Genomic DNA, 14,501 nt, shown 5'->3' with positions numbered 1-14,501 from the left:
GAATAATAACATTAGAATCCAATTTAAGAAAACGATAAGCATTATCATGCGAAGCGTAACCAACAAAACACTAGAATTGTTTAAATTGTTGGTGGTGTGGGACATTGCATTTTGTATGCGGCTTCAGCCACTTGCCTCATGGAACTTGATCCCGTTTTACCTACCAAAAAGGTAAGACAGGGGAGATGGTGGACTACTCTATAATAGAAATGGCCACATTGGTACCCTTTTTGAGTCATGAAAGTTCATCCATATTTACATACCTAACAAAGTAAAGTTAAGGGTAGGTATATGATTTTATATTTGGAAGTAGCCCAAAACTTTTTAGTACACGGCTGAACTTTGTACATGTCACTGGACGTACCCAAACTGCCTTTGTGGGGTAAACTGAAGCAGAGGATAGGGTCAGGCAATTAAGAAACTCCAATATGAGCAGGATAAGGTGTGGGACTTCAATGTCAAACTTGGGCAAATTGACTTACTGCAAACCATACCTTCATGAATGAGTTTATCTTGAGTTCAGTTCCATTGGAACTAGATGAATTGAAGTTGGGCCGCTTTGTTTTATAACAAGATACAAGAGTCATGTATCCCATTACAATGGATCCGGTACCAACTGGAACTGAACTCAAGCCGAATCTTTCATGAGTTTATACTCGAACTTGTTGTCTTGAGATGTAAACTTGTATATATCCATGTCGGTGCGTGGGTTGGATGAGTTTAGTTTAAGTCCAACTAACTGGATTTATTGGAATTGGAATGTGTATTCCATAACAAGACATAAGAGTCACGTGTCCCATCTCAACGAATTCAGTGCCAATTGAAATTGAACTCAAGCCGAATCCTTCATGAGCTTGCATCTTGTTAGTGTTTACACTCGAACTTATTGTCCCGAAATGTAAACTTGTGCGTATCTGTGTCAGTGTGTGTGCGAGAGAGAGATGATTTGTTTATGAACTTTAAAAACTTGAAATTGAAGGAAGAAACAACTTGTCTATGTCCCTCTCAAAACTAAAATTGCTCAAAGCTACACTACTTTTCCTACATCTACACAAACCTAATAAATTCTCACAGCTACTATTTACATTGTAACTTGAAAAATTCAACCACCCCTCTCCACCAACTGTGCTCTCCAGCTCTTCCACACCGTTAACAATGGAATCTATGGCTGACCCACAAATTATATCAGCTTCACTTTCAATATCATCCATAATAATATTGCTTTCCTCACAACTTTTCCCTCTAATCGTTAACCAATTCTCACTCCATGTCCAACTGGGTACCCCTGAAAGTGACGACAACCGTCTGATCCTATCATCGGTCGGATTTTCCACACGTGTACCAACCAGATTGCTCTGGCTTTCTGACACTTCCAGCGTGTTCCAAAATCCTTGATCAAGAATACTCGTCGGAGAACTTGAATTGGATTCTTGAATCGGCTTTGCAGCACTGGAATTGAATTCCACAAGAAACGGATGCTTAAGAAGTTGACTAGCTGTCCACCGCTCCTTTGGACACCTTCTCAGGCACTTATCCAAGAAATCTTTTGCTTGCTCCGGCAGACAACTTGGAAACTCCGGCAATTCCCCGGAATATGCAATGTGGTACAAGGCCGTTACTGGGTCAGCCACATTAGGCCACGGTGCACCGCCCGTAGCCATTTCAATTAGTGTGCACCCAAGTGCCCAAATGTCACAAGGGAACCCCTGTTCCTCCCCACGCGCCACCTCCGGTGCCATAAACATCGGCGTGCCACCAATGGGGGAAGCCTCTTCAACCTTATCAACCCACTTAGCACACCCAAAGTCGGCAATTTTTGCACCATCTTCACTAATCAAAATGTTCCTACCTTTAATATCACAATGTACCAAGCCATGTGAATGCAAGTACTCCAGCCCTTGCACAATCTGCCGGGTGTAATATCCGATCGCCGATTCATCAAGCCGGCCTCCACGCTTGCGAATTGCGTCGGTAATCGTGCCACCGGCGACATACTCCATGAAAAGGTTGTACACAAGCATGTTGTTGTTCTCCATAGTAATGTCACACCCCTTGTGGCTAACTACATGGGGACTGCTCAAAGATGACAAAATATGTTGCTCTCTTTGCAAGAACCCGGATTGGGATAGCTCGGCGGACTTCACGGCAAAAACACTGCCGGACCGACGAGAGGTGGCTAGGGAGACGGTGGCGGATGAGCCATGGCCTATGGTCTGGCCTCTAGTCCAGTCCATATTGGCAAAGCTGATCAAATGAGAGAAGGGCTTTTGCTGGGTGTATTTAATTTTAGTTACAGCATTTATATAGAGGGGAAGTTGTTATAGGTAAGGTGGGAACTTCTTCTCAATTTTAAAAAGGCTAATTTTATTGGTTGGTTGAGTCCCTCTCTCTACTTCTCTTTGAGAGTTGACAATTCCTTTAACGCCAGTCTACAACGTGTCGAAATGTGGGTGGGGTTGACGGCTTGGATTGGCTGGTCGGCGATGGATTGGCAAAACGGCACGTATTCACGTGTTAAGAAGAAGGTTAAGGGTTAAGGGTTAAGAGTGTGAAAATGGGAAATAAAGTTTTGGAGTTTATTGTTTGGTACATGTGATGGGAGAGGTTGGAGAAGGTAGCTTTGATGGATAATCCACATTAGATTCGCTGTTTTGTTTGAGCCTTAGATGGTAGACTTTGAAATTAAAAAAGAAGCTTTGAGAATTTAAGGGGCCAGGGTGTATGGGGTGGGTTGAACCACCAAAATGGTTGAAAGTTAGTATCTTTTTGAGTTGTATATGAGGATAAGAGCTCATATTCTTGTCAAAATTTAAGTTTTCTAATCAGGATAAGTACAAGTCAATAAATGGAAATATGGGAATTTATCATAAAATAAAAAAATTATTTTATATATATATATATATATATATATATATATATAACTTAATTATTTTTCTCACTTTCTCACTAACTTAAGTATCAGCGTGCTCCTGACTGGTACCTCTAACGAATTGATTATCTTTACTTATTTTCTGTTTCTTCGTAAGTTGCTTAGAGTGTGATTAACTGTACTAATAGAGGTTGTTTAATTAGGCACTTTTATTTTTCAAAGTATATTAATTTAATGATGCTCATTCAAAAATTTGGTAAGCACATGGATGAAAAAAGTGTGGCTGCTGTAAAATATCTTGGCAATACTATAATATTGACTAAATGATAAAAATGAATTATTTTTTTGGGTTAGGAAATACACTTTATTACGTTTCTAGAATTGTATGGATGGGTTTGTCAAAGTACAGTTAAACTTCGGTAATTATTTCTTTAATTTTTTTTAACAACTTCCCAGAATTTTCAAATCTAGAATCAGGGACACAAAGAAAATTCACCTATATATATATATATAGTCAAAGCTAATTTATTTAATTAGTTTAATTAACACCATGTGCTCACTTTCTTCTAGAAAGTTTAATATTTGGAGATGAATCATGGCTTTGAATCAATTAAGTTAAGCAGAGGATTTGTGTACCCTAAGTAAAGTAATCATGATACACATGGACGTGGGATTCTTTTGTCTAGATTTTATGCAAAGAAAAAATTGCAAAAAAATGTGATGATTGTGAGGTTGATGCTACCAGCCATATTAGTCAAATCAATATCTTGCTTCTTGAAAATTACAATCATAAATAACAGAAAGGTACCCTCTAAATCAATCTAAAACACATTGAATGGCTTTTGACATTTGATGCTATATGTATTATGAACTCTTAGAAGTCACATATGTAGCAACCCCCACTCTATTATTTTTTAGTACGAGCTACAATTTGTTCCTTTAAGACCCTTGTACGGAGAGAGAAAATGTTATTCTCTTATTAAATTATTATTTATTCTAAAAGTTTAAATTAATAAAAAAATTATAAATTTAATTGTCTAATTAATATTTTAATACTCTATTTAATAAACATGGTTCGAACTCCCCCCAAGCCCCAACAATTTTTTTTTAATTACAAGCTATATTTTGTTGCTTCATGACCCGTGATTTGAATCTCAAAAGAGTTAAAAAAATGTCATTCTCCCGTTAAATTATCTAAAAAAATTGAGTTAATTTTCTTCTATATGTGAGCTTAAACTTCTCCTAATTGAAATTGAAGGTGAAATATAGAGAGGGTGTTTGTTAAACACCGTCCCACCCCCAAATACTATTCATCTTTTCTTTTTCTTTTTTCCAAAAAAATCAATATCAAAACATTTTCATTTTTTATATCACATCATTTACTTTTTATTACTATTCAAATAAAAAAATTACTACAAAACAAAAATTTTTCACTTTTCAATATCATTTTTTCACTTTTTTATTTTAATTATTACACTCATTTTTTTCTCACCAAACGTAAATAGTATTTGGGGATGGCATGTTGTTTAACAAACAACCCCAGAGTCCTAGAGACATAATTATTCTCTTGTTAATATTCTAACATTCTTCTCACGTGTTGGCTTAAACTACTCTTACTTGAAATTAGACGTAAATTATGTACGAAAGCATAATTGGAATTGAGAACCTCTACTATAATGCATGTTCGCCCTATATGGAAATTAAAGAACACTAGCATGCTGCATATGCATGCCTGCCTCATTATTAAGTAAATAGAATATGATAGAAAGTAGAAGGTATGATAATAAAAAGACAAAAGGAGAGAGGTGGTTTGGAGTAGAAGTTAAAGGGAGGTAGGGAATCAAAGAAAATGTAGTATAGACGTTGTAACCAATTATTCCCAAAAGTAAACAAATCATGCACACTATAGCTATAGGTATATTAGCTAGGCAAGCAGGTGGCAGTTTAGTTGCTTACAAAACAAAACCCAACAACCCTCCTCGATCTGCTTTGGAAGTTGGAACAAAAAACCCTCTACTGTTTCACACAAACTGTCAAGCAGATATCTGTCGATTTTAGCTCTTGTTGGTTGCACCAATGTAACGCTTCTCTGAAAATCTAATCTAATGCGTGGCTTCTAAGACTGCTAATCATGAAGAAAGAGGCTTTACTCACACGCCACCCACGAGGATTATTTGTTTATATATTAATTAACTATATATATGCTTAAGCCTTTACGTATTTAATTATGGGAGGATAGTAGGGTCCATATTGTGATGAACGAACCGCCAATAGAGAAACACGTGTCTTGAACCTCAAACGCCACGTTTTGTGTGTGTGTGGGTGGGTAATCTATGTGATTGTGTGAATATGGGAGTGGCAACGTTTACTTCATTTATGTCCTGCCTCCTTGCAGCTTTTCTTGATGATAAATTGTGGGGCTAGCTGCTTTTAATATATATATATAAAAGTAGGGGTGGGAACTAACGAGTCGTATTTGTGTGTTGGATTTGTATTATGTTGAGACATTGCTATAAGATTATATATTTTAAGTTGATTTATTTTAAGGTGATCAAACCCTTCAACTCTATTCTATTTATTCCGTGTTGAATTCAAGGATTGTGTCAAAAATTGTTATTTCTAAATGTTGCGTGTCGAGTTTTGAGTCGTATTGAGACATAGATATAAGATTGTACATGTTAATTAAACAGTTTGAACCCATCAACCATAACCAACTAATTTCATGTTGGGTTCGCGGGTCGTGTCAACAATTACGAATCATATCATTAAGTGATTGTTTGATTTAGTAGTTTCAAAAGGCGTGGTTCGAAGAAATAGCAATTTCAAAAAATAGTTAATAAAAACAAAATTTTAAAAAATACAGTTAAACGTTTGATAAAATCTGTAAAAGAGTTATTCTTCTATTAATTAAGTCTTTAAAAATCATCTGTTCTTAAACAATGCAACTTGTTCGTTGAACAAAAAAGGTAAATTTTTTTTCACTTTTTTTTTTTTTTTTTTTCAAATGCACTCCTAAATATGATACTTTTTGCAATTTTATTTAAAAACAGACGTTTAATCTGCAAAATCGCGAGGCCAAACACACTCTAACTATTCTCCTGTTATGTTAGGATGAATTGTAATAAGAATTTAATGTGAGCACAATGGGATTTTTGGTCATGTGTTTTGATGATTAGTCAGACCAAGATGAACTAAAATACACTTAAGTAATGCATGTAAAAACATCTTTTTTTGCTTTTTCCATCGTCAGTTGGCCACTCATGATCATGGGAACTGTTTCATTTATTGATGTACTTGTTTCTTATCTTCTTTTGATTTGAGAACCAATAAGTGTTGCTTTGCCTTTGCTATGATAAGGTTGTTAGCCGGCTTTTAATGAATATATGTAGATGTGTTGTTCCTGCTTGCTTTCAAGTTCCGTTATATATAGAAAGTGCTATGTGGTGAATTAGACAGCCTAATGCCCAGCATAGGTTTCTCACAAGTCGCTTGTGATTGGACTGCCAGAGACACGTGTACCAAGTGGATCTTATTATATAGTCTCAAATTGTCTGCCACTTTGTGCTTCTAGAACCCCTTTTTTTTTTTTAAGAGAGAAGTATTGGTTGAGTTCCAATCATTCCCTTACAAACTAGGATAGGAATTTCAGCAATTATTTATCTAAAATGCAAGGATAGCCAAGAGCACCCACAATTCCCTTTATGAAACGGTACAAATTGTATTGTAAGAAATTGAAGCGACTCGCAAATCTGGTACGAACCCAACACAAAATTAGAGAATTGAGATTAAAGAGTCTCATTTAACTAAATGGATCAAATTAGAATTAACATACATAGTCTTATACTCATACTCTTAACATAATCCGAACCCAACACATAAACATCTTAACATGTTATAAGCTTCCCTGCAAGTCCAGGGTTGAAGTTGCCATCTTGCTATGACCTAGTGGTGGCAAAAACTTAATGGGCACCATGCTCAAGAGCCACCTGTTAATTTGGAACAAATTTATAAAGTGGGCTTCACATCATGCTAAGAAGAGAATAATAATTTCATAAGGTGCCACCCTTTTCTTTTATGTATAATAACAAGCACATTGTCATAATATATTTACACAAAACAAGTTTAAGGCCAAGGTCCATCACTTAGACAAGTTCTATTACAACACCACTTAGACAAAGGTTTTTTTACATGTGTATGTTTATTGAAGAGGCAAACGAGAATATAGAAGGCTTGATCTAAGCTGCTTCAGCAAACCCGACTCTCGAATTTCCGTAGTCGAATACCGTGTGATAACGACCCATGAAAACATCCCCCAGAATCCTGTATTACAGAACCAAAATTAGTGAATTCACGCTCTCATCGTATGCGCAGGAAGATAATAAACAGAAACTAACCGATCACAGCAATATAAAAGCCTGTCAATACCAAATTCCTTAACATGAAGCTAGCAAGAATGAAATGTCACATATATAACTAAAAGGATGCGATACTCCATCTCATTCAATTTAATTCCGCTCAATGGCTCAAAATCTGATGTATATGAATCTATGATGTTTGCACTGATAATCTACTAATTGGTTCTTGAGTTGAGTGTTTTTATCGATCAATTAAGTAAAAGTACTACATTTTCGGAAGGTAGTCTCATTGTCTTTTTATCTTTATATGCTTGGAAGTAATATCATTGAAAAAAAGCAATCGTGTGAAGTTAGAAAATAAAAATGAAACAACAAGAAAGAATCTTTGTGAAGAAAGGGACACTTTGCAGTGATAGGCGAAGTGAGAATGCCATGGGGGGTCCTCACTTTTCCAGTGAGGGCAATACCCCCCATCGGTCCCCCTCCCTCCACCATTCGGCTTGATCATCTATTTACTTCTTAAAATTGAGTCCAATTTACCGACAAAAAAGAAAATATTAAAAGATGCCAACAAGAGGAAGAAATATACCAGAGAGGTCCACGAGGAGGGCCTACATCCAAAGCAATAAATCCACTGATGCATTGAGCTGCAACTCCCTCTCCCACTTTTAGAACATACTGATACATGACATCACCATCCAGAAAAAAATAGAGAGAAAATATTAGCACAGTGAGAAAGACGAAATCGTAGAGTGGCTCAAGGTGAAGGATTATAACCGGTGTAATTTTTTTATTTAGCTCATCCTCCCAGCCTTCATGGATGGGAAGATCACATACGTATATATGATCAAGTATATAAGACTATTTTCAGAATTGAATTCAGAGAAGTGTCAACGCTAACTGGTGGAAGGAAAAGTGACAGAAGCATTTGACTACAACTAAAATTACTCCAATAATCTAAACTTTAAGGAAGATCATATTATTAAATCACTACTTATTCCAAAAGCTTAGGCTAATAAGAAATGATACATCTAATCATTTAATTAATACTTTAATACAGATGGCATACTTCATTGGCTAGATGCAACTCAAAAGCTTTCAAAATCAGTATGACACCATACCTGCTCTGGTGCAAGATCAAATACTTTACCACCAATGGTGAATGAAACATCAGGCATGGAAGATAAACTGCTACAATCAACTGCTGATTCTCCATTTGGACTGGGAAGTCGGTCACAGAGCTGCAAGTGCAACTACAGGCTTGAGCTCACTGCAAAGCCATTTATTCCAGAAATGTGAACAAAAACGCCAGTTTACCTGATTGACATAATCCAATATCTGATCTTCTGTCTGATTCTTCTTTATCTGATTTTCCATCCATACCACTGCCATCTCACAAGCGGTACACATGGCATCATGCACCCCACCAGATGTCTTCTCTTTGTTCTCATTGACCACGCTCTCAATGCCCATGCTGCACAAACATATAGTAGAAATTGTTGGATGATCACAATTAAGTACTACATGGCTGCTTGCCCGCATAGATTGATAAAGGTGATATTATTCTACCATTTATTATAACTATAAGAAATATGTTTAACTCTAACCTAACACCGTGAGTCCCATCAAAAGTACAGAAACCAATCTGGGAGCAGATTGTTTGTGGTATCGCCTATAAAACACCACCAGAAAAAGTAGAAGTCAGTCAGTTCGTTGGCAGAGATTTTAAGATGAAGTTGGCCAAGTAAAATAGAAAACTAGCATCATATTTTACCCACATTCCATCTAAAATGGAAGAATGGTGATATGCAACAGAGTTTCATAAGAAATTGAGAAAAGTAAAACATGTACCTCGGATACGAGCATGTCCAGTATGGTTTTCCCATATTGAGTAACCACTGTCTTGCATTCTTGGCTTACAATACCAGAAGCTCCAATCGCATGATTGATTTGAGTAACAACAGTCTGAAATAAGATATCAAATAATAATATACATCACAAGTCACTAGAGTTCAGTAGGTAAAAGCACAATCATAATGAAGCACGGGGGGACCTAGATTGGCCTAGGGGAGACATGGCACCCTCTTAAGATTTGAAAAAAATTCTGTTAGCCATAAGAACCACCATTTTATATAAAACAGTGACCTTTAGATTTATCATTACCATAATGGAACCAAACTTAACCTTTCCTTTTTGGGATTATGCCCTAAATTAACTATATTGACCTTTTTTACATAGTAAATAGTAAATAAATAATATATCTTATTAATATTAAGTAGAAAATCCATATACATATATGAAAACAATTTTTTGTTAGTTGATTTGTGGCGTTTCTGCTGCTCAACAAAGTGCAGAACTCCTTATGGACAAATGAGAAAAGGAGGTGGCTGTCCAAAGTACGTACAGTAGGGCCTGCCAACAAAGAGGTTCCGGAGTCGGCAATTGCTGAACAACCATTAGCGCAAAATCCTGAAAAATGATGCTTAATTTTCAATACAATAACTAGCAGATTCAACCAAAACTGTAGAAAAACAAAATAATGTCTCCAAATAATGAGGACACAAAGAAAAGCTCAATATAATTTACCAGTTGTTTCACCACCAACTAGTACATCATCCAAATCAAACTGCCAGAAAGAGAAAGAAATAATTAAAATATAAACAATAAAAGAAAAAAAAGAAAGATGATGATGAATAAATCATGGACAACAGTGAAAATGGATGGTGGCAATTTAGGAAGGCTAACCTGCCAATAACCTTTCTGAGTCACAGGAACATACGTGTGCTCACCGTTGTAATGATCAGAATCCATCCCACCAAACACAATCTCACCCCCTTCTTCCCCTTCAATATTGCGGTTTAGCCAAAATGAAAAAACTGGCTCATTTACAAGACCTTGATTGACCATATTATACCTGTCAGAATTGCATATACACATTTAAAAATATTAGTCAGTCTGAAGGCAACACCAAAAACAATAAGTTAACAACTCAACACCAAAGACAATACATCATACAAAAGCACCAAGGCAATCAATCTGGTAAACTAAGCACATCTTATCATGTAGACTTCAACCATTAATCAAGTTATTCTTAGTATATTAGCAGCTGAGATGCCCTGACTTACCAGACAGGAACAGCCTTCCCAACAGAGATCTCTTGAAATCCAAGTCCAAGTATACCATCAAACTTGGCTGCCAAGAATGTGATGCTGGGCTCTCTGGTTGCCTCAATAAAATCCTAATGACCAGTAGCATTTAGTATAGGTAAACTCAAACAAAAATACTGAACTGAAGAGAACCAAAATGCGCATTTTATCAGAATTTACCTGATTCTTAACAACCAGATCACCAAGTGTTACATGGTCCTGGCTAAAGAAACCTGAAATTGCCCCTGTTCCATAATGGATCTCAGCAGATTTACCTGCACCAAAAACAAAAAAGTGAACATCATAACATATAAAAACTAATGCTAGCAAAGAAAGAGGAAGACCATGATTGAAGAATTGACAAAAAAATGGTATGTCTTCTTAATGCTTATTTATACAAGAGAAAGTATAGCCACAATTGAGAAAAGTTTAGCAGTTGCTTCACATTTCATATTCCAGTGATTGTAATCGACGGATTCCTTCAGCCATCAATCTATTCCATTTTCACATCAACTCAATGCTGGAGAATAAAACTATATAGAGTTCTCACCAGTTTATACATGAATGGATGCATTCATACAACATAACATGCAGATAGTAGAATAGGTTAGAACGGTGAACTGTCCCAACAGTGATAACAGGAATTTATAAACAAATGTATAACTCTTTACAATTAGTTTCTCAATAAAGTTGTTGTTCAAAAAGTTAATGCTTTGATTAGCTCTCCATAATGGACCGCCTGCATCCTTTGAATATAGGCTTAAGAAATTAATCATCTGAGAATACATCCCAGTCTTTGTAAATAATCCAATTATAGACAAGAAGGAAAACGAGGAGTGCAAGAAGGAAAAAGGGAATGAGAAGTGATAATCTAAGTGGAAGCAAAATCCTTGAACCAAGGAAATTGATGATACCATTCTTGTGGTAGCTACTTGATTGGCTGGACTTGTACTTGGAGTGAAAAAAGCAAGCAACCTGCACCCAAACACAAATGCATTTATCTTTTCTCCTTTCCAAGCAATTACAATAAAAATCCATTGAGTAAATATTTGGAAGATACTTACTGAGAAATAACACTTTGACGAGGGCACCCAGAGATTAGAACTTCCTGTGTCAAATATCACAGTGAACTTTTGAGAAGGCGTGCCAACCCCAATCTCACCAAAATACTGAGCGTCCATGTAGTTCTTTAGCTCAACAATACCAGTATCCTCAGAGTCACCAAGATTCCCACGGAAATAATATTTTCTGATAGGAGCTCTTAGTGTCGCCCGCTCCTTAGAGTCAATTTGTCCAGCAAGTCGGTTGCTTTGGTCCAATTTTTGCTTTTTCAGTCCAATTCGGATCAGCCCATTATTGGGCATGGAAAACACCATTGGGGACAGAAGGAACAAGAGAAAAAGAGTGGCCAAACTGGCTCTAGATTTGGTATTCATCTTGGAACTGCAAAACAAGTAATCCACACTTTTTTTTTCTTAGAGATCTTTCACAAAAAGCAACCCACAAGTTACACCAATTTTGACAAACCAATGACATAAACTCTGCTCAATTACTTAGAACATTTAGGGAGTGAAAAGAAATTAGGAATAAATTCATCACTACGATTTTGCATACCAAAAGTGAGATTTTAAACCAAATCACAGAAAATAAATTGTTTGGAAATGCGTTTTAAAAAAAATTGCAAGCTGATAGCGTAGAAAAATCTGTGTTTTCAAATTGCAGGCAAGAAGGTGTATTTTAAAAAACGCTTAGCTGCGTTATTAAAACTTGTGTTTTCAAATCTTACTTTTTAAAATTATTATTTTTAAATCGTAAACTGAAACAAAACCCTAGAACTATTACACTTTTTAACTCTCAAACTAACTGGGCATAATGCAATCATGTGGGCTAGTCAAGCCAATCTTTTTCCTGTTCTTTTTGGCTTGGGAAATCAAATAACAAACTGGGTTGTTTGAAATATATTCATTTTTTTCTTACTCCCGTTCCTAAGAATCAGCGAAGTATGACGGAAAATTACAAGACCACTTACAGTCTAGCACGCAATATTAGCCCTAATTGTAGAACCTGATTGGAATTTAAAGAAATGCTGCTAAGGTGAGAGTTCTTAACAAAATCATTATCTTCAGCTCACACATGAACATTACACCACCAGTAAAAAGATCAACCAAACAAAACTTCAACGAAATTCATTTTCTTTTTTCTTTCTAATATTTTCTCATCAACCAAACGGGGCTCGTGGAGCCCAAAAGTCAATTCGATAGAACAATACCAAATTCAACTCGAATATCAAAATTTTCACAGCGAGTAACCGATCAAAGAACAGAAATTTAACCACAAAAGTCGTTGAAAATATACAATTTAAGGAAAAAAACAAAAGGAAAATATAATAATGGGAACATTTGTTACATACCTGAAAGGCTGAAATTGCTACGAAGGGAGAAGAACCAAGTACACAGACCGAGGAAAGGAAAGCAAGGCCGAGGGTACCAAAGAAACTGAGACAGAGAGAGAGAGGGATTTGTCTACTTCAAAAGTAGGTACTCTCGGGTGTTTTGACTGTTGATCTGAGTTAGACTCTTAGATCCAACGGTCAAACGGTTAGTTTAGTTTCGGTGGCATTTAATATTGAGACGTGGAAAGTTTTTATTGGTTGGTGGTGCACGGTTTTGAATATTGCGGTTATTTTCTGATCAACTACCAGTCCACTCTTAAGTGAGACTGACAAGTGACTTTGGTGCCTGACTGTTGGATCTCCAACTAAGTGTGTTGCTGTTTGGCGGTGTGGGCTGAGCCTTTAATTAGATCCTCACGCTTCAGGCCCAGGATCAGGCTCATGGGCTTTTAAATAATTGGGTGACCCAAAAAGGAATAATTGGATATTAGAATTTTGTAGTGGGCCTTCATTAGTACAATAAATATGAGCTTAGTACAATAAATAAGAACAATCTATTAAACTAATATATGTTCTTAAAATTTAATAAGATTAACAGAGTTAGTAAAAATATATGTGAGATATTAAATCACCACTTGTCTCAAATGCTTAAGCTAATAGGACGAGATGAATTTAATCATTTATTTATATTCTAACAACACCTAAAAAAAAAAAACAAAAATAGCATAAGAAAAGAAGAGAAACTTTAGTACTACTATGAGGCTCTAGACTGCAAAGTTATATTGTCTTCATCCTTTGGCTCCTCTCAATAAGAATTTCTGATTCTGTCCCGAGTTGCGCCAGTTTTGACTAAAAACTATTTGTTACTTGATGTGCTAAAATGTACGTAAGCAAAATGCTTTCGGTTCAACTTAATTATAACCTAACTTGTCTATGGAACATGAGCCTTTCATCACTCGGGCAATGATGCGAACCTCAATCGACTTGCTTTGAGACCCAACAACAATATTGGAATACGGACCCAAGAAAGCTAAAATGCAGATTTTGATAGAAAACCTTGACCCAACGTTTATAAATGAAACGCGAACCAAAGGTATAACGAAACAACCATCGACCCAATGATTATAATTGAATCACGAACCGAAGGTATAAGGAAACAACCATCGACCCAACGTTTATAAATGAAACGCGAACCGAAGGTATATAAATTTGAACGCCACAAGGAAGAATCCTTGATAAGTTCACAGGTTCTTTGAAGAACCAAAAGAAGGCGCAAGCCTCACATTTTTTTCTAATTTTCATTCATGATTCTCTCATTACAATGAGTGCATGCTATTTATAGAGCATGGCTGAAAATAAGAGTACCTACCTAGTATGGAAAGGAAATTAAATTGGTTTACAACATTGGAAACTAAATAAAGTAAAAAAGGGCTAACTAATAAAAGCCTAAAATTAAGGTTGATTTAAGTCAATCAACCAATTAATTGGCATGTAATTTGGCAAGTGAATCATCCAATTAATTGGTATATAATTTGATAGTCAATCAGCCATAATCAACCATTAATTCATGCCATTGCTAAGGAAATTTTGTGCAATCTGCTCCATGAATAGCTTGGATCAAATTTATTATGCCTTCATCTCCCTTTGGGCCAAGCTTGGAATGCCCCATTTTAGAATCAGCCCAAATCTCTTGAATCAGCCCATTAAGTGCTTCTTTGATTTCTTGCATCTTGCTCTTA

The 14,501-nt window shown here is 36.1% G+C and overlaps 2 protein-coding genes across 3 annotated transcripts; both read right to left on the bottom strand.

Moving 5' to 3' along the window:
* Nucleotides 1-959: 959 nt before the first annotated feature.
* On the bottom strand, nucleotides 960-2,255 carry LOC132182830 (mitogen-activated protein kinase kinase kinase 18). The gene has a single exon (XM_059596179.1). The coding sequence runs from the start codon at nucleotides 2,232-2,234 to the stop codon at nucleotides 960-962; it is 1,275 nt and encodes a 424-aa protein (XP_059452162.1). The 5' UTR covers nucleotides 2,235-2,255.
* Nucleotides 2,256-6,899: 4,644 nt separating this feature from the next.
* LOC132180597 (aspartic proteinase A1-like) lies at nucleotides 6,900-12,885 on the bottom strand. Of its 2 annotated transcripts, none has more exons than XM_059593483.1 (14): nucleotides 12,781-12,885; nucleotides 11,435-11,813; nucleotides 11,285-11,345; nucleotides 10,551-10,645; nucleotides 10,350-10,462; nucleotides 9,970-10,138; nucleotides 9,811-9,850; nucleotides 9,629-9,693; nucleotides 9,076-9,189; nucleotides 8,832-8,896; nucleotides 8,542-8,698; nucleotides 8,346-8,465; nucleotides 7,814-7,902; nucleotides 6,900-7,189 (listed from the first exon to the last, which is right to left on the bottom strand). In XM_059593483.1, exons 2-14 carry the CDS (start codon nucleotides 11,804-11,806, stop codon nucleotides 7,105-7,107), a joined length of 1,545 nt encoding a protein of 514 aa, XP_059449466.1. In that variant the 5' UTR covers nucleotides 11,807-11,813; nucleotides 12,781-12,885; the 3' UTR covers nucleotides 6,900-7,104. The 2 variants fall into 2 exon arrangements, with proteins under 2 accessions (XP_059449466.1, XP_059449467.1); XM_059593484.1 differs by having other exon boundaries at nucleotides 11,435-11,853; nucleotides 12,781-12,882.
* Between the last annotated feature and the right edge of the window lie 1,616 nt (nucleotides 12,886-14,501).

The sequence above is a fragment of the Corylus avellana genome, chromosome ca5 (genome assembly GCF_901000735.1).
Source record: "Corylus avellana chromosome ca5, CavTom2PMs-1.0".
NCBI lineage: Eukaryota > Viridiplantae > Streptophyta > Magnoliopsida > Fagales > Betulaceae > Corylus > Corylus avellana.
This window is presented reverse-complemented; position numbering and strand designations above follow the sequence as displayed.

Bases quoted from the DNA above. Each gene is read 5' to 3' on its own strand.
- LOC132182830 (XM_059596179.1), bottom strand. From the start codon at position 2,234: ATGGACTGGACTAGAGGCCAGACCATAGGCCATGGCTCATCCGCCACC.
- LOC132180597 (XM_059593483.1), bottom strand. From the start codon at position 11,806: ATGAATACCAAATCTAGAGCCAGTTTGGCCACTCTTTTTCTCTTGTTC. The intron at 11,346-11,434 runs GTAAGTATCTTC...GTTTGGGTGCAG, and splicing joins CGTCAAAGTGTTATTTCTCA to GTTGCTTGCTTTTTTCACTC. The intron at 8,897-9,075 runs GTACATGTTTTA...GGTGTTTTATAG, and splicing joins TGGACATGCTCGTATCCGAG to GCGATACCACAAACAATCTG.